Below are 22959 nucleotides of genomic sequence, written 5' to 3' on the forward strand. Positions count from 1 at the left end.
TACCCCCCCAAACTTTAGAAATGTAAAAACCATTTTTTAGCTCATATAAAACCAGGCAGTGGATTGGATGTGGCCAACAGGCTGTTGTTTGCCGGCCACTGGTCAGAATGTGGACTTTGGAGTCAGATCTGGGTTTGGGCCCCAATTTTACTATTGGTGGTTGACTTATCTTAAAACAGTTACTTAACTGTGGCCTAAGCCTCAGTTCCCTCATTTGTAAAGTAACAACTCAAAGGGTCGTAAGGATGAAGGGACTGCCTGAGATGTCTGAGGGCAGCGTGAACCACATACTGTGGTCATCACCATCGATTCGTTTGAAACTCCCAGCCCCAGAGGCTCAGGCAGGAACGGGCACCCGGGGGCCGCGGCAGGGCCCAGCCACCTCTCTGTGGCGGGGTGTGCTTGAGAATCCAAAGCCAGCATCAAGCCCCAGGGCCTCCAGCCCTTGCCTCCAGGAACCCCCACTGGCCCGTCCTCTGCTGCCTCTGCGTCAAGAGAAATGTTACAACAGCATTTGACAGTAGTATAGGGGAGGTCTTTCAGGAAAAATGACTCATGACAGAAGTGTACACAATGCCCTGCTCTTGAGGGGCTTGGGAATGAGAAGACGCTTGCTCACCTCCCTCATTATCCTTGTTATCAGCACAGGAGGTTTCCATGGCAACGTTGCATCCGGGTCCTCTCCAGCCGGTCTGGCAGACACACTGCCAACTGTTCTGACCCAGTGTGCATCTCCCGTTGCCGTTGCATAAATCGGGGCAGCCATCTGGTTGGAGAAACGGAGAGGATGAGAAGGAGGGGCGCGAGGCCGCGCTGGGGCAGCAGGGGGAGCCATGCAAAAGGGGAGCAAGGCCGCAGGGCAGCCACTGGGCCAGCCTCAGAGTGGGGCCCGTGCCTGCCTTCCAAAGAGTCGGGGAAGCAGGCAATGCATGCAGTTGCAAGACACAGTGGGGTCCCAGATGCAGGGGATCCCCAGTGACACTGACCTGTGTGAAGGGGTCTGAGGCAACCTTCCCAAAGTGGGGAATATTCCAGAAAACTAAACCAGCTCTGAGCTTACAAGCCTAGGTAGGCTGGAATTTCCAGCCAGTAGCTCAAGATCGAGGCTACCTCAAAAAAAAAAAAAAAAATCTTTTCTTTCTTTCCTTTCTTTTTTCTTACAAGTACCTTCTGCAGAAGACAGGAAATTCCCTATCAACCCAGGATGGAGGCAAAGTACCCGCCATCATTCAGAATTTTAAGGATATATTTATATATGATTATCACAAGCTCCTTATGACAAGGAACTGGATAGTTCTGCTGAGCTATTTTCATATTTTTGTAATAGTTAGCTTTAAGGAGCACTTTAAAATGTTGGCTATTTATCACTCAACCTATTTGTGGCATGATTTAAAAATACTGCCGAGTCTGAGGGCCATGGAAGGAGTAGGTACTCAGTGCCGTGAACAGGGAAAAGAGAAAAATGTGTATGTGCATGAGGAATGAGGTGGCATTTGAGTAATTCTTATTTTGTGGTAACCTTTTCTTTCTTTTTTTGGGGTGGAGAGAAGTAGGAAATCAGCAGCCTAATTCCCTAATTGCTCTAGCACCTAAAACAACTGTGGTTACCACCCTTCTGACCTGAGCTGGGGCCCAGGGAACGTGGGGGTGGGAAGATGAGAAAGGGTGGCGGGGGGTGGGGCACTAAAGCGGGGTAGGAAAGCCTCCCCAGCAGAGCCTCTGTCATCCTCTAGAAGATGCGGAGAGCAGCACAGAATTGGTAGGATGTCGCCACCCTCACAGAACCTACTTGCTGGCAAGAATCCCTGGATATGTTCTCATTTTTCCTTTACCAGCTTTATTGAGCCATAATTTACATACCATAAAATTCACCTGTTTTAAGTGCACAATGCAGTGGCTTCCAGCAAATTTACAGAGTTGTGCAATCTAGGTGTTTTTCTTCATTTAAATAGACCCCCAAATGACCATTAATGTCATTATCCCCAGGAAGTAACTTCCCCGAATATCCATCTATAATTCGGTCTCTCCCTCTCGACAGACCATGTCTATCTCCAGCTTTTGTGGTGTATTTTTTTTTTTTTTAAACCACACGAAGTGCAGGGTGGACTGGGCTGTGGTGGGGGCATGAAGAGCTTTGCAGTGATGGAGGTAATTGATTTGAAACCATTCTGGCCCAAATCTTCTGAATCAAAGCATGCCTCTCCCCTTATTTCTCTCTCCAGTGTTCCAGAGGCTTTCGCCTGCCATCTTTCCTCTCTTCTCTCAAGAACCCGTTATGAGAACGCCAATAAACCTAATTTGCGCGCATGGCAATGGTAGGAATTTAAAGGACTCCTAGGAAGAAAGGTCTGGAGGGTTTGAAAGTGAATTGAAATGTACCTATTTAAGATATCTTACTCTTGAACGCTTGTGCCCTCCCATCCTTTCCAGAATGTGGTACGGGTTAGGTCCTGAGAGAAGAGGGCAAGCAAAAGAAGTTCTCTGTGGGGAAGTATCTGTAAGGAAGCTGAACTGTCTTGAGAGGAGAAAGCAGGAGACTGTTACCAGAGAACTTGTTTTCTTAGCCCAGCACTAAATCCAGATGCAAACAAAGCCTAAGTGTTTGCATACCTCAAGAAAGACTTGCTGCATCCTTACAGAGCCCAGATTCACATTTCCATTCCTTTCCTTACCAGGGAGGTGACAACCCCCTGGCCTGCGCCAACCGCCACCCCCCCCCCCCGCGTGTGCCCTGGGGCCCTGCCTGGAGAACCAGTGCCATCCCCCTTGTTCATACTGTGAGAGTGTTCAGGGAGCAGAAGCCATCCCCAGTTTCAGAGAAATACCATAAACATTTCTACAGGAGCAAAATAAAACTCAGTAGGAAAAGCCCAAGGGACATTACAGAGGTTTTCAAGGAAAAGAGTCTATCTCCAACCTCCAGCTACGTCCAGCTTTACAATTTCTACCGGAAGAGTTTTGGTTGAATGGATCACACAGAATACACTAAATGATAGACCTAGCAACATTTGCTCAGCATGCCATCTATTATATGTGCTTTGTTATTTAGCCACTTTGAGGTCTCATGTTTGACTAAAATCACGCCCAAAGTCTCAACAGAAGCCTCATTGAGTAGGAAAGCCACGTCTAGTACATGAAATTTAAATTTGCAAAGAACACTAGCATGTCAGTCAGAGATACGCACTCAAAATATCTGTGCGCCTAGATTGAAATGAAGCTTTTTCTCCCCCCTCTTTCTCTCTTGATTTTTTTTCTCCCCTCCCAACCAACTGAAGGGAGATAAACAGACCACAGTAGCAGGTTTTCTCCACATCATATGAGGAAGATGAAAACATGAACAGTAGGAAGCTGGCAAATATCCGAGAAGTTTTGGGGTAGCTGGGAATTAATGGACAAGATTTTGCTTTTAGCTTGAAGACAGAGAAAGTAGCCTTGGCAGGTGCGTGCTGTTGCTCGGCAACCCGAGCTACCCTCAGCACAAGTTGGTTCTGCTGGTGGCCTTCTGAGGAGGTGATTTGTTGTGTTCGTAAAGTGCAAAGCCAGCTTCTGCTTAAGGAAAAACAGCATGTAGGAAGTAATTAGTCTGGAGGGCAAATGGGCGTCAGGTGGCAACTTTCTTTGGAGAGGATCCTTTAACTGAAGTTGGATTGGGCTGATGGGCTCATCCTTGGGGATCCAAGAAGTCTCCTATATGGAGTCTTCTGGATTTCAGGCTAGCACTGCTGATTTCCTTGAGTGTCCATCTCTGGGATCACTGATACAGAACGTGATAAGGCACAGCTTTTGATTCTTTGCACAGCTAGACAGCTGGCTATCTGGAGACTTCAGGTTCTACCATGACCCTAGCCTAGGGATTCTCAATTGAGGCTAGTTATTTCCCTTTTCTTCTTCTAGGGGACATTTGGCAAGGTCTGGAGACATTTTTGATGATCACAACTTGGAGAGGATGCTACTGACATCTACTGCATAGAGGTCAGGGGTACTGCTCAACATCCCACAGTGCACAGGGCAGTCCCCACAACAATGATACAGCCCCAAATGTCAATAGTGCCAAGACTGAGAAATCTTGCCTTAGACCCCAAACTCCATGAAACCTGAGAGTGCCTTGTTTGTTGTTGGATTGCAGAGCCTGGCCTTGTGTCAGGCACATTCTAGATGTTTGAATGAATGTTTAGTCGGGTTGTGCTAGATCATTTCAGCCTGCCTTATCTATAAACTCTCCTGAGAGGCATGAGAAGATAGTGGGGCCTCTTTCTCAAAGATCAAAAGAGAACTTTCAAGGGCATCAGTAGGAAGCTGGCAAATATCCGAGAAGTTTTGGGGTAGCTGTTTGAATGGATCTTTGGGCTGGTTCTATGTTTTGGGCTGGTTCTATCGGACTTCCAATGCCTTTGGCAGGATGGAAATGGTATAATTTCTAAGACTTCTACACACAGAATTTCAACCACTAAAAAAAAAAAAAAAATCCATCAACACAGTTACTAGGTAGGCGGGCTTTTTGCCTTGAAAAAAATTAGACCTGAAGCAGAAATTTGGGATTGAAAAAACCCAACCCAAACACACCCTTATATTCCGATGACTCCTGAATCTTCATCTCCAGCCCTCTGATGTCTAGCCCTGGACTCCAATTTGCATCTCAACATCTCCATCTGTTTGCTAGCAAGCATCTCAAACTCAAGAGAATTTAACTTCTTTACCCCTTCTCCCCCAAACTCTGATCCCTTGATCAAGGAATGGCACCTCGACGTACTTTAATGCCCAAGACTAAAAACTTGGAGTCATTTTTAATACCCTCCCCTGCCCTCCACCACCTCTTGTATTTAGTCAACAAACAATTCCTGCCTGATTTTTCTCTTAATGATAAGAAGTCCTACCTGTCCTTCCTCCTAAATATCTCTGGAATCTGCCCTCTGCTCCCACCCACAGTGCCACTGCATTAACTCAAGGCTCCTCATCTTTGCTCTGGACCCTTGTGAAAGTCTCCTAACTGGCCTCCCTGCCTCCAGTCTTTAGGCATCATCCATTTCTCTCTGTTCAAGACACTGCTCAAAATACTTCCACAGCTTTCCATTGGCCCCAGGGGAGAGCCTGAGGTCTTTAACCTGGCTTACAGACCTTATATGAACTGGTTCTCTTGTTAGCCCATCTCAATACCACTTTAGGCTTTGGCCAGATCAAAGCTGTTCAGGCTTTCCTTTTCTCTTTCCTCATCTGCCTAACTTCAACGCATCCTTTAGATCCTCACTCAGAAGTCATCTCCAGGAAGCCTTTCCAAAGCTCCCAGATCCAGGCTAGCTACACCTGTCACGGTGCCTTTATTCTATCCCATTCTACCCTACCCTATCCTACCTTACCCTATTCCTGCCCTACCCTACCCTACCTTACCCTATTCCTGCCCTACCCTACCCTACCTTACCCTATTCCTGCCCTACCCTATCCTACCCTACCCTATTCCTGCCCTACCCTATCCTACCTTACCCTATTCCTGCCCTACCCTACCCTACCTTACCCTATTCCTGCCCTACCCTATCCTACCTTACCCTATTCCTGCCCTACCCTACCCTACCTTACCCTATTCCTGCCCTACCCTACCCTACCTTACCCTATTCCTGCCCTACCCTAACCTACCTTACCCTATTCCTGCCCTATCCTATCCTACCTTACCCTATTCCTGCCCTACCCTATCCTACCTTACCCTATTCCTGCCCTACCCTACCCTACCTTACCCTATTCCTGCCCTACCCTACCCTACCTTACCCTATCATGCCCTACCCTACCCTACCTTACCCTATTCCTGCCCTACCCTACCCTACTTTACCCTATCATGCCCTACCCTATCCTACCTTACCCTATTCCTGCCCTACCCTACCCTACCTTACCCTATTCCTGCCCTACCCTACCCTACCTTACCCTATTCCTGCCCTACCCTACCCTACCTTACCCTATTCCTGCCCTACCCTACCCTACTTTACCCTATCATGCCCTATTCTCTCCTAGCCTCACCTATCCTATCCCATCCTACCCTACCCTAGCCTACCCCACCCCATCTTAGCCTACCACCTACCCCACCCCATCTTAGCCTACCCTATCCACTATGGTGTATCGCAACTGTCTAGCATCTCCTCGATACTTGCTAGTCCATGTAGCAGCCATTCCTTAAGCCATTTTACTGTCACCTGCTAGAAAATTATTATAATAAATGTGCACATAATCACCAATAATTTGAACGGTGCTCCTAGAATTGTGCAGTGTACAACTGAACAGCTGCCCTGGGCACTCCTGTTATGAAGTAAATCTGTCAGGGCAGGTGCCATGTCAATCTTGTTTACTCTTGGATTGCTACTACTCAATAAATAGGGAAAGGAATGAATGACTTCTGACTGAACTCAGAATCTCCAACATCTTTGGCAGAGTGGAAATTTGATCATCTCCAAGACTTTCTACACATAAAATTCCAAACAGTAAAAAAACCAAAAACCAAACAACAACAAACACTCCAATGACACAGTTACCAGGTCGGCAGGCTTTTTGCCTTACCAAAAATTAGGCATGAGGAAAATAATGTCTAAAGCATAGTAAAAAGGGGAGCATAAATGCGCTTGAAGAAAGCTGTAATTACCATAAAAGGCTTTTCTAAAAAAGAATCAAGGAATGTTCTGCCATGTGCAGCAATTTAGAGGTAGAAATAAGTGACTAATACAAGGGGTATGTAGTGCATAAGGGGTACGGGAAGAGAAGTGGGATTTTAACATTCAACATCGAGCACACTTTGGAAAAGCACAGTGGACAGCGCCCCACCCAGATAGAAATGCAAGTGAAAACACTAATCAGACTGCATATAAATGCAGACGATGACAAAGAAAGCTGGAGAACGGAGACATCCCCGCTTGGCTTCAGAGACTACTAGGAGAGCTACTGCATCCTAGAATAAACCCTCGTGGAAAGTCTTCTGAATCAAGGCGAAGACCTTACCCTGGTTTGGGGTCAGAGAATTCTGGGATTAAGATCTAGATTTGCCCCTTTGTTGTCTGTGTGACCTTGAGCTGGTAGTGTAACCTCTTCCCCCTGTCTGTACAACTATATATCTTACAAATTAATCTTATTTACTGTCCTTCCCAATAGAATATAACCTGCAGGAAGGCTGGGATTTTTGTCTCTCCGTTCATTGAAATATCTTCAGTGTCTAGAAAAACAGTCGGCATATAACAGACACTCTGTAAATGTTTGTTGAATGAACAACTTAACAGAGATGATGGTATTTTATACAGGCTCCAGAAGGGTTAATGAAATGATAAAGGTAAAGATTTGAGCATAGAACCTGGTATGTTGTAAATGTTCAGTAGGTAGTAGCTCTTGTAGTTTGTGTTGATAACAGTTGCTATTACAAACATTACAATTAGTGGTAGGCTTTGCTCTGCGGCAGTCTTAAATGCAGGCTATTTCTCTTTGTCTCAACTCCAGATCAGGAAAAAAAACCCACAAGCCTATCCTCTTTCAAGTTAAAAATAAAAAACAAAAAAACACAACTCTGGTATCTTCAGTGTATGACTGCATCACATCCTAGGAAATCCTTACTCCCCCTATGACCACCATCCAAGAGCCTAGCAATGCCAAGTTGGTCTGTGTAAGAGAGGAGAAACCCACTGACGCTAAGGGCAATTCTGAGGGGCAGGAGAGTTGAAGTTAGAATAAATGGTGGCTTCTTCTCTTGGACAGAATTGTACTTTTGCATGTTAACTTAATTAGCGAACCCCTCTCTCCCAGCTCTTTTAAATATCCCTGTTTTCTGAGTGAGAGCTGTGCAGTGTTGGAATTAAGAAGCAGATACACACTGGAAATAGGGAATAGAGTTCTTCCATTGCATTCCAGAACTCTTTAGAATTAAAGACAGCTGAGGTGCTGGGGACGGGGGATCACTAGGGGTTCGGTGGCCATTTATACTAAACAGCAGCGGCAGACACTCAGAAAATTAATTTGGTGCTTCAAGACACTCTGGGGAAAGCTCCAACTAATTTTAGAAGCTGGCTGCCAAAGAAGCAAACGGAAGGGCTTGTCCCTCTTGCTCACCTGGGCTAGGAGGAGGGAGCTGTGTAGGGACTCTGTTTCTAGGTACAAATTGGCATGGAAACTCAGCCACGAACCTGTGCTAGAATGGCTGCCCCTCCTTTGTTAGAGAAGACACGGAAAATCCAGAGGCAGATGTTTTTCTCGGTTTCAACAGTCTCTGTATGTCTTAAAGGGTTTGCATAGGGGAGCGTATGGGGGATGCTGGGTAGGGATGCCTGGGAAGGCCAGTGATCCTTTCCATGGTCCACTGCTTGTCTTTTGCTCCTAAGGCAGAAATCACACCCCTCCACCCTAGCAGCAACAGAAGCAGCAGAGCCTCCATGAGGTGATATAAATTTGGATCCAGCTGTCTATGCTACACGTTTCCTGGATGCACCTGGATTCTCACTGATCAGCATCATCTCTGTCTGCCCAGGAAAAGGAAGGCAGTAGGCTTAGCCTTGGCCTCAGAGAAAATGGTGAACTTAAAAAAAAAAAAAAAAAGAGGAATATCTTGTTTTTTACTATTTCGATGCTTTAAGTTCTTATTAACACATTTGTTTTTTTTTCAAAACAGTAGAAGATAACCGGGGGAAGGAAACAGAGTTTAGGCGACAGTAACTGGAGATAGCTCTTCTTGGGTGGTGGGGGGGGGGAGCTCATGTCAATTACTCACTGAATTCACGACTGAATCATTATCACCCAGTAGAACCAGGCTCTCTCACAAGCCTTTGCTTCCCTTGGGGGATCCTGCTTTCTTCCTCTGGAACATCCCCTTTCTTTATTCCGCTTCACCTACCACAGGAGGACGTAGTGGGCCAGTGGTGGGAAAACTGCACCATGGTGCTAAGGCAAACCAACTCGTACCTGATGAAAATCCACCGGGGGCTTCTCCCTTGATTTAGATAGGAACAGTGCTTCTCCAAGTGTGTGGTCCTGGGACCAGCAGCATCAAAGTCACCTGGGAACTTGTTTAGAAAGCCACATTCTTGAGCTCCAACTGAGACCTAGGAATCAGAACCTCTGGGGCGGGGCCTGGAAATCTGCATTTTGACCAGCCCTCTGGGGGATTCAGATGTCTGCTCTGTATGAGAACCACTACTTTAAGATTGAGTCCTGAACCCCTAAAAGGGCCTGGAACGCATTATCTGCATTATCTGGCCCTGCCCACTTCTCCCTCTCAGATCATGTCACTTGAGGCTTTGCTCACTGAACTTCAGCCACCCTGCCTTGCTGGGTTCTAGAACGGAGCCTGGATCTTCCTTTTGGACTTTTGCCAACCCCTGTCCCTAAACAACGTGCCCTGCACTCGGGCTAAAGGCATTCATGCTGGGATTAGCCAGTACTTGCTCAGAAGGCTTTTTGACTTCCAGCCCAGGGCTGCTCCCCAGTAGTGATGGCATGGTACCGCCCACTCCTCCTCCTATAGAGCTCCCTGCCTCCGTTCTAATTCATCCTTTGTTTCAAGCAGTGGGTCTCAACCTGGCTGCACATTAGAACAGAATTGGCCGAGAGTTTTGAAAAATCCTGATGCTAGGTTGCACCCCAATTAAATAAAAATCTTCGAGGAGGAGACTCAGGCATCAATATTTTTATTTTTTGAGCGCCTCCCCCCACCCCAGAAGTGATTCCTGTGTGCAGCTGAGATTGAGAACCAGCGGTTTAACACCCATCATCCTGGGAGCCTCTGCACCTCCTGAGGGCAAAGACTCCGACTCTGTGGCGTATGGCTGTTTTCCCAGTGCTCACCCCAGCGCCTAGCATTAACGATCTTTGCTGAACGAATGCATACATAAACCGCGTGTGTAGCGTTCCTGCTGCTTCACTGTGCCCTTGATTCAGCAGCCAGGTAAAAGTAAAAGCTTCCCGCGGCGCATACCCCAAGCCCCTGGATGGATGGCACGTCCCCAAGCAAAAGAAACAGCTGGTTGCAGCACAGGGTCCAAAACCAAGCCGATGACAGCGGCTGTCGAGGAGTGCTGGAGTAGGTCCGTGCCCTTCAACTTGGAAGAAGCTGATACCTCCCGACTGAAAGAGACAGAATAGAGCACCCAGAGAGGTAGAAGAGAGCATGTTGGTAGATTAAGAGGGGGACAAGGGTCACACAAAGGCAAGGATGACAATAATAAGAAAGTCCAATGGTTTAATATGGTTCTTGGAGGATAATCAAGTTGTTGTACATTGTGTTCTTATTCCCACAGCTGTCCAGCGAATAATGAATGTGGTACCTAGCCGGTATGGAAATAGGGACAAAGCGCGACTTTGATTTCTTATTTGTTATTTTTAACCATCCAATTTCTACACCCACTGAGCATCCTTATAGCCACAGGAGGGTCATAAAAATACAAATAACATCTAGGAGGCCTGTGGGCACGGACTCGTTACTTACTGCAGGGCTGACGGCTTTCTTTTAACTAGTGTAAAATCAGGCCGGTGATAAATTGCCATATATTTTGTTGTTGTTGCTGTTTGCAGCACAACTTTCGGAAATGTAAGGAAATCACTAAATGTTTGTTTCTAATAGATATTAAAAGAGCTGGGCCAGGAACCTACCCCAGGACTATGGGTTTTAAATTCTGGATTTTAGGATGCTTTTAATACAATGAGAACAGTAACATCAAACCCTCGCGTAGACGTGTCTGTTTGCCAGGCACTCTTTCATGCGCCTTTGAGGCATTAGCTCATTTCCTCGTCACAACCATCTTATAATATAGGTACTATTATTATCCCTATTTCACAGGTGAGGAAATAGAGGTACAGAGAAGTTAAGTGACTTGGCCAAAGTTGTGGCGTTGGTGAGTGGCAGAGCCAGGACTGGGCAAGAGACAGACGGGCTCCTTGGCCTCTCCTCTCAGCTAGAGTGACCAACTGTCCTTGTTTGCCTGAAACTATCTTAGGTTTTAGCATTGAAAGTCCCGAGTCCCAGGAAACTTCTCAGTCCCAGGCAACCTGGGATATCTGGTCATCATTGAGGATAGGGAGTGAGCACTGGGCTCTTTTGATTGGTGACCATAGAGGTATAGGGTGGGGATGGAGGTCAAGGTCTCCAAGGGCAAGGGGGAGGGCACAGACTTTTATGCTGAGTCACCTGTTTGAGCATGTTGGGCCCTCCAAACATACCGGCCCATACTACCTCTATCCAAAGTACCGGGTCAGCTCAGTAGCCATGGGGCAGAACTTGGAATGTGAAAGCAGTGGGCTGGGAATCCAGGCTGCCTGGGTTCAAATGCTGGCTCTACCCCTTGGCTGCACGATCATGGGCAAAAATGATAAACTCCTTATTCCTTACTTTCTTCATCTGTAAAACCAGGGCAATAAAAGTACCTATTCCAGAGGGTTGTTGGGGTTTAAAAGAGAAAATACCTGTCGCATGCTTAGCATGATGTATAAATATATGCAAATGCATCTAGTAATATGCAAGATGTGTAAATTGTAAGTAAATGCACATAGTAAACATTTCAGAACTGACAGCTATTATTGTTGTTTAAAATAAAGTCAAATGGTAGCAGAAGGGTCTACGCAGCCTGGGGGATTCTTTGATTTGCACTTGGCAATGAGGAGGGACTGTATGCCATAGCCGAAAACAGGATCAGTATCGTCAGTGTGGCGAAGACCCCAGGAAGATGCCCTCCAAAGACTGAAATGGAAATGAGAAAAATGAGGTAATTTCCTGAGAGTTCCATGCGTAAGATCAGCACATAATGAATGTGACATGTTACCTAAAGAAGTCCCCCTAAATCATAAGAGGCATGTGAGGTGCAAGTGTAGACCAGGCTCATTTGGGAATTGGCAAATAACCAAGGTTGAAGAGGCTGGATTTTGTGGTGATTCTGCCCTTCCCTCTATGCTGCTTTTCCATATTAAAGGCAACATGATAGAAGCAAAGGGAAAGGGTACATGGGTGGAGGAGTGCAGAGAACTGCGGGGTCACCCAGGCTCTATCCCCAGGTTTAGGACTGATAATGGAACATGGAACAGCTCCAGCAAAGGACCACCCTGACCTTCTTGATGTCGTGACTTTACACCAAGAGTCTGCATCGAGTCTGCCAGCTTCATCTAGTTCTTCTTGGCAATAGAGTTTCCTTGGGCCAGCCCCAAACGCCCTCCCAGGTTATTACTCCTGGACTTTTAATCCCTCTGCATTCTGTTCATCCCTATAGTTCAGCTTGGCCCGTCTGAATTGTGGTGCTCAAACACACTTGAAGAGCTCTAGCTATGCATCTATGAATCTATCTATCCTCCATCTATCCATCATCTATCCATCCACCCATCAATTATCTACCTCTGTGTATAAATATATACATACATTTATATTTATTAATCTATCAAGACTTCCTTACCAAAAAATCCCTCCAAATCCTCTGAAGACTTGTTCTCAAAACACTACGTATCAGATGACCTCATATACTAGCTGTATTTTATCTTGTTTTATGTTACTTTCTGCCAGTACAGAGACAATAAAAACATTTCAATCTCTCCTTTGCTTCTTCACCCTCTTTTCTTTCCTCTGGCTGAAATGGCGTCTCCTGGCAGCCCCGCCCTTGTTCATTAATCCAGCACCTTCTGTCATTCACTCCTTCCCATCCTTGTGACCCACGCAACCCTGAGTCATGAACTTATCCCGTTCTTTGAAACTCTATCTGCGTGTATTGTTCTAGTCCTTTTCTTAATACATTGTTAGCTGATCAAGGACTTGAGGGGAAGTCACTGGTTGTTATGGGGTCTTTATAAATTTTGTGATAAGTCTCGATCAGGAGGAGTATGGGGGATAAGGAGATGTTTGTTTTCTGAAAGCATATAGAATAGGAGTCAGAATCCCAACGATATGGCCTATGCTATTGTTAGGTGCTATTCTTCAATTTTGCACAATGAATGTGCCCGTAGGAAGGCAAGAGCTTCCTCTTCGAAATCCTCTCACTTACAGAGAAACAAAAATCCCTCCTTTCAAATATATTTTAAACATGCAAAACAGCAGTATGTTTCTGTTAAGTCACATTTTAGCTAAATGGATAATTGAATGGTGAATGGGAGCTGCTACTCAGCTGCTAACCTGCACAGTTTACACACACACACACACACACACACACACACACACACACTCCCCCCAAATTGCAGCAGAGCAATCTCCAGGAGGCAGAAAGCATGACTGATTTTTCCAATAAAGCTAAAAAATCGATAATCCTTGTAGATGGAATGCTCGCATCTCTAACCACCTCAGAGTTTCATCTCCCTCTGCTATCCCTCCCAAACAAGCTTCCACCTCTACCCCGGTACATGTCACCAATTCCATACCACCAGGATTTACCCTGAGTTCTATTCCAGTTCTACTGAACGCATCTCTTAGAGAGGCCCTGCAATGCGTCTTGATTTAGAGAGGCTTGGGTTTTATGTGGCTCTGGGAAATGTTGTTTAGCTTTTCTGGAGCTCCAATACATTCTGATGTATGGCCGTGCATGCCTGCATGATTAATGGCACACGCAAAGACTCGGAGCCTTCAGGGGTCACCCTGTGTGTACTGAACAATACAACACGGATTCAAAAATACCCCTGAAGGAGAATCCTGGCTCCTCACAAATTCAATGGCATCGCTTGCTTTCGTTGACATTGCCTGAGCCTTGGTGCCTTTCACTGACCGTGCTTCTGAGGAGAGTCACCTCCCCCAAAACAGACATTTTTGAGATCTAAACGGGAAACCAGTTGGGTTTGTTGGCTATTTCTCTCTAAAGTGCCAGAGGTACCAGGATAAGGAGGAAGGCTGGGAGCACTAGCAGGCTGATCTGCCAGACTCTGACAGGACTTCCGAGTTCAGGGTAGCCAGGCCAGCGCGTGAAGCAAATGAAGCATCCATGCAAAATATGCTATGGTGTGCAAGGCTGTGGTTGAGAATTTAAATGCACCAAAGTCAAGAGATTCGAAATGATGGTTCCCACAGCAACTATAACTCAGTTCTCTGGTGAATATAAAATTAACTTTATTGCAAAACATGCTGTTCAATTTACGCCTTAATATAGTCGTGACAGAGTTACAGTTGCTGTGAGAACGCTAACTCTGAATTGTTTTGAATAATTAATTTAATGAAAAGTTGGTGGAAATATGAACTCTGATAGAAAGTCAACTTAAATTTAGGGAAGTTGGCCAATTATGCCTATGCTGAGGCGTGATGAATCATTTTGGGACTCTGAAATAACTTGGTGCACTCTTTGGCCTGGGGGGCGTTGGTAAAGCAAGAGAACCCCAAAATATACTAACCAGGGGACCATCCTCCACCACTGAAGAAACACTCCTGCAGGTGGTGACTTTACTGGTAGAGGAGGGTGCCTCCCAGGTGCCCACATACTCTGATTCCATTGCTAGCCTCCAAAGTAAGCCTCTTGCCACAACTAGCCAGGGTCAAAGCAGGCGATCAAAATAGTGTATGGGAACACCTGGTCTCTGGCAAATAAACCGAGGTTTAGAGCTCACCTCCCCCTGTCAGTGACAGTTCAGACTTACACCAATTGCTTTACCTCTCTGAGCCAATTTTCTCACCTGTATGATGATGAGGACAATTTCCACCTCACAAAACTGATATGGGATTAGATGTGAGAAGGTGGGTTAAGAATTTAGCCCCGGGGCTGGCAAGTTTTATGGCCAGTGCTCAATAACTGCTAGCTGCTATTACCTGAAGAGGGAATTCAAAACATAGGCAAAACCTACTCTTTGGCCTGTTATTTCGGTCCAAATGGATTTGGTACAAATGTGGAGCAGAAGGCAGGGGGGTGAGAAAGAAAGAAACATGACCTGGCAGAAAATCTCCTAAGCAGGAGTTTGTCTTCAGTAAAGATACCGGAGGCCACTTCTATTGAAGTTCTGGAAGCAAACCAATCTATCATCTCTTCTACCAGATGAATATTTCTTCCCCTCCCCCCCATTATCTCCTTCCCCATGAACCATTTGAGATGTTTTCCTCCTAGTTCCTCTCCTCATCATGAAATTTTAATGCCACAGATACACTCTATATCTGTTAATTTATTGCATATATATATTTGTGTTTTATACATAAAATGGGTAAGATTTTTTGACGTGCCCAAAGAACCACATGTCATTCTGTTTGTGGTGATACTGCCCTCATTTTGAAGGTATGCACTAGACTACAGGCCAACACATCCCTTGTTCAAGTCCTCATGCTCTAAAGCTCAGGAAAAACCCTTCATGTATCTGGTTATTCCCTCTGCTATTTCTTCCTCAAATCTAGCTCTTGACTTTTCACAAATGGGCTATTTTGGCAGCTAAGAAACACAGTGCTTTTGAAGTTAACTCACGGTGGCTTCTCACTATATCCTTCCCCACTATTCTCCTCAGATATAATGTGGCTTCTCTTTCTCTTAAATTTTTCGGGAGGATCATGCCCAGGGAATCTCAAGCCAGCCAGCACTTACTGAGCACCTGATGTATTCCTGTTCCGAGGCAGAGGATAATTTAGGTTCTTTCTGGATACTATCTTTTGCAGCTGAATGCCAGACTTGGCCAAACCAAAGGGGTTGTCCCTGCCAGAGGTCATCTTTCTTGGGAGGCACTGTCAAGATTTTAACAGAAAGGGGCAAAGGCACAGCCTGGGAGGAAAAACAAATTAAAAGGAAAACCCCCAGCAATATGCATTTCTAGCTTCAGAATCCACTCCCACTCAGCTCTAATTACTTTCTTTACGTATTAGCCTCATGCTGTTTTCAGGGCCTCTACCTCCTTCCCCTCAAAGTCTTGGCTTGCGGCTCTTTACCTCGCTGTGATCAGTATCAGTCACATTTTAACATCTCCTGAAAGACATGATTTTACAGCACTGCAGTCATTTGCTTTTACTGCTCAGAAAATATTTTAAAGTTGCTTTACTTAGTGTAACCCCATATCACTGGTGGTGGAAGCAGAAACTTACATGTCAAGGTAGAGCTGTCCTAGTGTGTGGAGATCAATCAGATGCAACTTTAAAGGGACTTGTTGGTTTGGCCAGGTACTTAGCTAAACCTGGAACTTCACCTCGGCTTCTGTAACCTGAGCATGGGTGAGCATGGAACCTCCAGTGCCTGACGTCCCTGCTGACCAGTGAGTCTGTTCGCTTGAGCATCTCTGAGTTGCACTGTTTGCCTATAGGAGTCAATTAAACCCAAAGGCTGGTTCAGCCAGGTGGGCTTGAATGGGCTGGCAGACCCACCATGAAGGTCACCTGCACTGGCATTCTGTACACTGTACAACAGGCTTTACTGGATTTGGCAGCACTGGGAATGATGGTGACTTCCCTAGTTTGAACTTTTAGAATGTTACCCGAGGCTATTATGGCAGAGATGTCCCCCACATGGTGCCCCTGCAACTCCCAAGAATGGATGTTTGTGTATGTATGTGAAAAATACAAATTGTGATTTGTCTGTGTGATACTTTGAGAGGCATGATGAATGAAGAGTAAGAGAAGCCTTGGCTGACCTTTGGAAGCTTCCATTCTGAACAAATGAAAAGCACAAGTTGATTTCTCCCAAGGCAGCACAAAAGCTACATTTTTATATACTCAGGTATAAAGAAATACATACCTGAGGATCTAAAGAGATGGCTTTTTTTTGTCTACATACTTTAAAAACATTTCAGTATTGATTTTGATCTCCTGAGACGAGCTAAGACAGAATGGCTGATTCCGGATGCTCAATCAATTGCACTTCCAACTAGATCGAGAAGGGATTTCCAGGGCTCCTCTGTGGAATCCTTAAAGTTCTCCTTTGCAGAAAAGGCAGCTTCATTGGATTCTGCTCTAAAGAAGAGTGTCCTGATTTGTGGGATCAGATGGGAAGCTGGTGGGCATGGCAGCTTTTGCAGTTCCAGTGTCACTAAGTCTAGTCCTCTCTTCCACACATGCATTAAGAACGGCCAGGTGTCTCTCTGGTTTTGCATCTGCCTCTGAAGGATGTTCATGGCATGCTCGCATGCAGAGAATGTGAATGACTGTAGTAGAATGTCATGCTGGGAACCGCTCCCAGGAATCAGTAGACTGATCTGAGACAATTTGGAAGGAAGAGCAAGGCAATCTAGAAAATGGGGGGATACTTGTGCTCTGCTGTCCTGGGAAAAAGACCAACAGGTTTACACTGCAGTACTGGAGTCTCCTCTCTGCGTCATGCCTGCAAAGCCCAAGGAACTCCCCTGAGTAGAGCAGGACAGAGAGCATATACAACCATTAAGCAGAGGAGAAGGGGGGAGGACAGAGGGGAAGGTGTAGCAAAACCCTTGAATCCAGTCCAGAGGGGGAAATGACTGCGGTGGAGCTCCGATCATTGCTGGTCATTGGGACTTTCTTGGGTGTTCTACTCAAGGCAACTCAGAGAAGATCTTCATTCCTGTCCTTCCACTGAACTGCTCTGACCCTTATCCCGGCTTTCCATGGCCACTCCTGTTAATCCACTGTGGCCAAGGAGAGGGTGCACATGCCAGCTCTGTAAGGGAAAGGATTCTCCTTCACAGTTGCAATTCTATCTGCTTAAGGGAGAGAAGGGAGATAGGGGGCCCCAAGAGGCACGAATTAATTGGGCACTGTTAGTAAATACAGATATCCAGAATCCTACAGATACCTCGTTGGCATTTCTAGGTCTTGAGCATTTGCCAAAGTAGAATTTCAGAGCGTGGCATCACACCAATGGCCAATGCAGAGATGTGTTGTAATGGGTGCAGATGAACCATGCTAGGCCTGCCAAGAAGTCAGATGGGCACACACACATGCATGCACACACAGACGTGTACACACTCACACGCACGACAGGAATTAGTCACTGGCTCAGTTTGCTTGTATATATTGTGGAGATCTGGGGCTTAGCTGTCCACTGCAGCAGATGGAAGGAAGATAAGCCAAAAAGGGCAGCAGAGGCGGCAGTAATGGGAAACCCTGCCTGTGCTTCCTGAATGCTGTAATTTGCCAATTGTGTAGACCATACATTTAGACCAATGAGTCAACCTAGCTGCCTATGTAAAATCCTTTCTAATGCTGCTCCCTGTACGTTTGGGGGCAATAGCCACCTGCTTGCCTCACGGGCTTGTTGTGAGGTTGACTGAGGCAACACAAAGTCTTTTGAGCTCCTTGGAGAAAATTCACTTTGTAAGTGCAAAGTATCACCAGTATACCCTGGCACTGAGACTCCCACCAGCAAAAACCCGTCACCAGGAGAGTTGGGGCATCAAAGAAAAGAAGCCAAAGCTGTCCCAGTCTCAATCCAGGCAGATGAGGCTCCCTAGCTCAATACTAATCTTGCACTGGAGCTTAGTGTCAGTGGCCACATATGGGTGATCCATTTGGTCCCCAGTCCTGTTTGAATGGCTTGTAGAGCATTTCAACAAATTTTGAATGGCTTGCCAACATTTGAAAATTGGGAGAGTACGCATAACAATCCCGATACCTGGCTTTCTACTGAAAAATCAGAAAATTTGGTAAAGCTAGGTTTGCATTTTTACATGGCAACATTCAGTGGGAGGTGGGCCACGTCTGCCCTCCATAGAAGGGGCATTCACTCTCCAGTGTATTACCACTCCCTACTGTTTTCCACCCTTTCCAGTACACTCATGTACATTGTTCCTGCCTCATCCACATAGGGGTATTTGAGTTTACAACTCTTTCTATAGGTTCTCCCCCCCCTTCCCTTCCCACAGTCAACAAAAACACTGAATTCATAGCGCCCTCATTCTCCAAATCTAGGCCAACTCCCCTAACAGAGGAAAGGCCTGCCCAACCACCTCCTGCCAGGCAGAGACAAAAAGAGAACTTGGTTTATCCCACTCCTTTCCTTGCCAGTAATTCCACCTTAAACCTCAAGGTTTTCTTACTTAGAGATGTCCGAGCAATAATCCAACTAAATTAGATTATAAGCATCAGAAGGTTTTTGTAATAAATAAAAAATACAGATATAGCTAAGAGAAGATGAGATTTAATTAATGAGTGTTATTTAAGAGAACAAGTTGTGCCATATACAGAGGATTAAAAGATAGAAAAAGAATAGGAGGGAAAATCAAATTTTAATGAGTTGCCATCTTCATTTGATTTAACTAAATTTCTTCCGCTGTTGAAAATATTAACACTTATGAGGTAGTCATTTGTGTGTATCCAGGCAGTTTGATACCTGACTGCTTTTTTTTATGTAATTACATTGTGTTACAAATGAATTTAAACTACCATTGGAAGTTTAAGGCTTCCATCCTTCCGTTGATCTTCTTGGGAAGCGGTTAGCAAGAAACAATGTTGAAAAAAGAAACCAAAAATGATTGGCAGGAACACCAGGAAGGGTGTCTTGGGTTAGAAAACAGCAAAGTTTCATGTGGGCAAGGAGACAGCCGAGGTCTGCAGTTCCTCAGACCGTCACCAGCCCCTGTGCCAACCACTCCTCTCTTACCCCTGCTACCCCAGGGACTCACCCAGGGGAAGATTATGCTGCACCCAGCACACATTAGGTGCTCAAAAAATGTTTCATGAATGAATGAATGAATGAATAAATGAAGGAATGAATATAGTTGTCAGTGCTCAGCTGGAACCACACGGAGGAGGTGTGGACCTCACACATGGCATGGAATGATACACGTGTGGCTTTATTCTTTATGTTTGTAACACCCATGTTCCTCCAACCGGCAGACAAGATCTTCACTGGGCCATTTCTAGATCTCTCCCTGCTTTGCTCTTGCTCCCTGTGTTCTCTCTTCTTGCAGGCATGGCATCCAGGTGCCCCAGTGAACTTCTCTTGTAGGAGTGGAACAGGAGGTGGGCCCAGACACCTGGGTTAATACAGGACGTTTGGCACCCTGGCCTCTTATTTGGGAGTTCCGGGCTCCATGTGTGGTTGTGTGTCACCTCTACTGCTAACTGCCCACGCCACAGAGATGCATTTGTGCACCTCTGGCAAGGGCCTGCAGGTGTGGTGGTCCTGATTTTTAAGCTAATGTTTATGGAGTATCAAGCACTGTGTGAAATGCTTCACTGATAAGTGAAGTGCTCCCAAAAGTAGGACATAGGTATTAGTATTCCCAATTTATAGGTGGGAAAAATGGAGGTACTAAAGATACATAACTTGCCAAAGGTCAGCCAACTTACAGTTGATGGAGGCTGGATTGGAAACCAGGTCTGTTTGATTCCAAACTCATTCACTGAACCCCTCTGCTACATACTTCCCCTCTCCAGCCCCACCCTCTGAATGCACAATAACTACACTAGTAGAGCACTGACAATGAGTGTTAATAGTTAGCGAGGAAGGAAGACGTTACATTCTACCAGCATAACGCGGGAGATACTGGGAGCTTGGAGTGGGTGTTGACATGTATTATGTGTTTCAAGATGTTTAATTCTGGGTAGACTAGTTTCTGTGCTAGGCTTCTATACAATATGGTAACATTTCCTCTATCAGACCCCAGGGAACAGGTCTGTAAGTGAATGCATACGGATTTTTCTTGGGCCCATTGAATGGAAATAAAAAGTTAAATTAGTTCATATTCAAAGTATGGTGAGAAGCAGATAGCAGCATGCTTAAGGGACCCAACTCAACTTGCCTGCATTCCCTGGATTAATAGGAAAAAGCTCCTTTCTCTTACCACCTCTAATATCTTCTTCAATCTCTCTCCCTATTCATGGGAATTGCTATCATCAGTGACATGTGGGCTTCCTGGGCTCACATACACCTAATGTAGACAAACAGTCTCATTGCCTGTTGCCAGGATGCTCTCTGCAAAGCAGAAGCCACTGCCTTGAATTTCATGTCATTAGAGAGAGCATGTTTCAGTGCAGTAGCGTGACCGGTGATTGACAGCTTGCTAACTTGTTGGAATAAAATCAGGTACAAACGTTTCCTCTGTGCCTGTAAGGTGCTTATTTTGTAATCTCTGAGAGCCCCCACCCCCTGGCATTGTTTCTAGACAACTAGACAGGGCTGTCTGGCAATCCCTCTTGAAGTTAAAGCATAATTTTAAAAATAAAGAAATGCAATTCACACTTATCAGAGCCCATCACTCTGCTTAGAGCTTTAGACAGATGACCCTTCGGAGCCAAGTTCTAACCAACTTCACTGTTAATTTGACCAGGCGCTGCTGCAGCTAAATGTGGAATCTGTGGGCCAGGATGCTGAGCAATTTAAATCCCCCTGGACAGCAATTCTGTGGGGCTTTTTGTCTCTAGAACAGCGGTTAACCCTTCCTTTCCCTGGGGTCCAGCAGGATATAGTTTTTGTAACGGACAGGTTGTGCTGTGTGGTGCTGGATGTCATGTGCGATTAGAGTGAGCCACCTCAATGAGCCATGCCAGAAACTGCTGGAAACCTGGAGTCTAAGGGATATGGAAACATTTGTCTCTCCACTCCTTTTGCGACACAATTAGTATGAGGATGGGAGATCACAGGGGCTCCTTTACTTGAGGTTGAGTTGGCTGAAAATGGAAGCAACCCTTAACCTAAATGAGAAGGAACAAGGAGATTTTCTCAAAGGGCTGGTTGTGCAGACAATAGGGGTCCTAACTGATCTGAGTTGGAATTTAGAGCCTGGGTGTGTCTGAAGAACATGTGAACATTACCGCCCACCCCGCCCACCCCTGAATCTATGGAGGGTGTCTGAGGGTGAGGGAAGGTGAGGAAACCAAAGGATCTGGTGTTGCCTGTTCTAGAGCCTGGTTGATCCTGGGAAAAAACCTTGATGGATGAGAGAGGTGCTATAGGCAAAAAATGAACAGCTATTTTCTCAAAGGAACGTGGAACCAGCTGATAAAGATCCCCAGTGTGGGAGAGTGTGGTGGTCTCTCCTTCACTGTGGAAACACAGCAGAACTTGGATTGAGTGGGCACTGAGGGTGCTGGTTGGCACACCTCCGGCAGTAGGGGGGATAATGTAGGGCTCCCCTGAAGTGAATTTTGTAAACAGCAGGCCTCTGTGAGTGGACCAAGCTTGAAGAATCTGAATGGGCTGACCATAAGCATGTGAGACAGCCCTGGAAACTTCTAGGAATTTTGGGATGCTAGGGGGGAGTGAGCTTTGTGGTTGGGATGAGCCACGAAACTGGAGAGGTGATGTGAATGATTCCTTATTTGTGAGACAGATTTTTAGGGCTTGGGGTGATGTGGGTTCTGTCAGTCTTAGAATAGAACCTATGAAGGGCTAGAGTGTGTCCCCATTCTATTTTATGAATGTCTCGTGTCACCTACCCATCTTGTTTCAACTACCATCCCAGCTCACTTGGAAAAGTATAAAAATCTCTACTACATTAATCTCCTCACTTGACACTTGTTGGCCAAGAGGAGTCAACCACATCTTGACAGATCTGGGAACAGAAAGAGAGGTATACCACCATGGACCACAGAATAAGGTCGTTTGCGGGGAATCCCACAGCAAAAACTATGGGAAAAGATGGAGTAGGCTTCTTAAGGATCTTAAAAAAAAACAAAAAAACACAGGCTAGTAGCTTTTAATTACTTTGCAGATATTGCCTGCTATTGTTGAGGACCAAAGAGGCCTCCCCCTTACTGATTACAATGAAAATATGTTTTTAAAAACAAATGCTTTATTTAAAACTAGGGATATTTTTTTAATTAGAGGAAAGATTAACTAAATGCATTTTCTCTTGTAACTTAATCCATTCTAATTATCCTGAGAATGGTTATGATGAAATACTTAAATTTCTCCTAGTTGCTATTTCACGTGGTTTCTTTCCTTATTACCCACGAAGGGAAAAGCTCAGAGATGGTCAATGACATGGTGGCCTTCTGTGAGTCTGCTTATAATGATGCATTCAATGCATGATGAAAAGGATGAGGAGGAAACCAGTAAACCCTGACTGTGGTGGGTTTTCAAAATGATGGTACCCTGTTTCCCAAAGGCAATAAAGACAAGACTTTAAAAAAGAGCTTGTGAAATAGAGTGCTATGAAGGAAGTGGCTGGCATAAGATT

The 22959-nt window shown here is 45.4% G+C and overlaps 1 protein-coding gene across 4 annotated transcripts in view; it reads right to left on the reverse strand.

The window, feature by feature from the left end:
* TENM2 (teneurin transmembrane protein 2) overlaps positions 1-22959 on the reverse strand; it is a 1539571-nt gene that overhangs the window by 109952 nt on the left and 1406660 nt on the right. For all 4 annotated transcript variants that reach the window (XM_027606095.2, XM_027606096.2, XM_027606098.2 and 1 more), the window contains one exon: positions 620-766. In XM_027606095.2, the coding sequence (XP_027461896.1) occupies positions 620-766 (147 nt within the window). The remainder of the gene's footprint in view (positions 1-619; positions 767-22959) is intronic.

Source organism: Zalophus californianus, chromosome 5, assembly GCF_009762305.2.
Source record: "Zalophus californianus isolate mZalCal1 chromosome 5, mZalCal1.pri.v2, whole genome shotgun sequence".
In the NCBI taxonomy this organism is placed as follows: Eukaryota; Metazoa; Chordata; class Mammalia; order Carnivora; family Otariidae; genus Zalophus; species Zalophus californianus.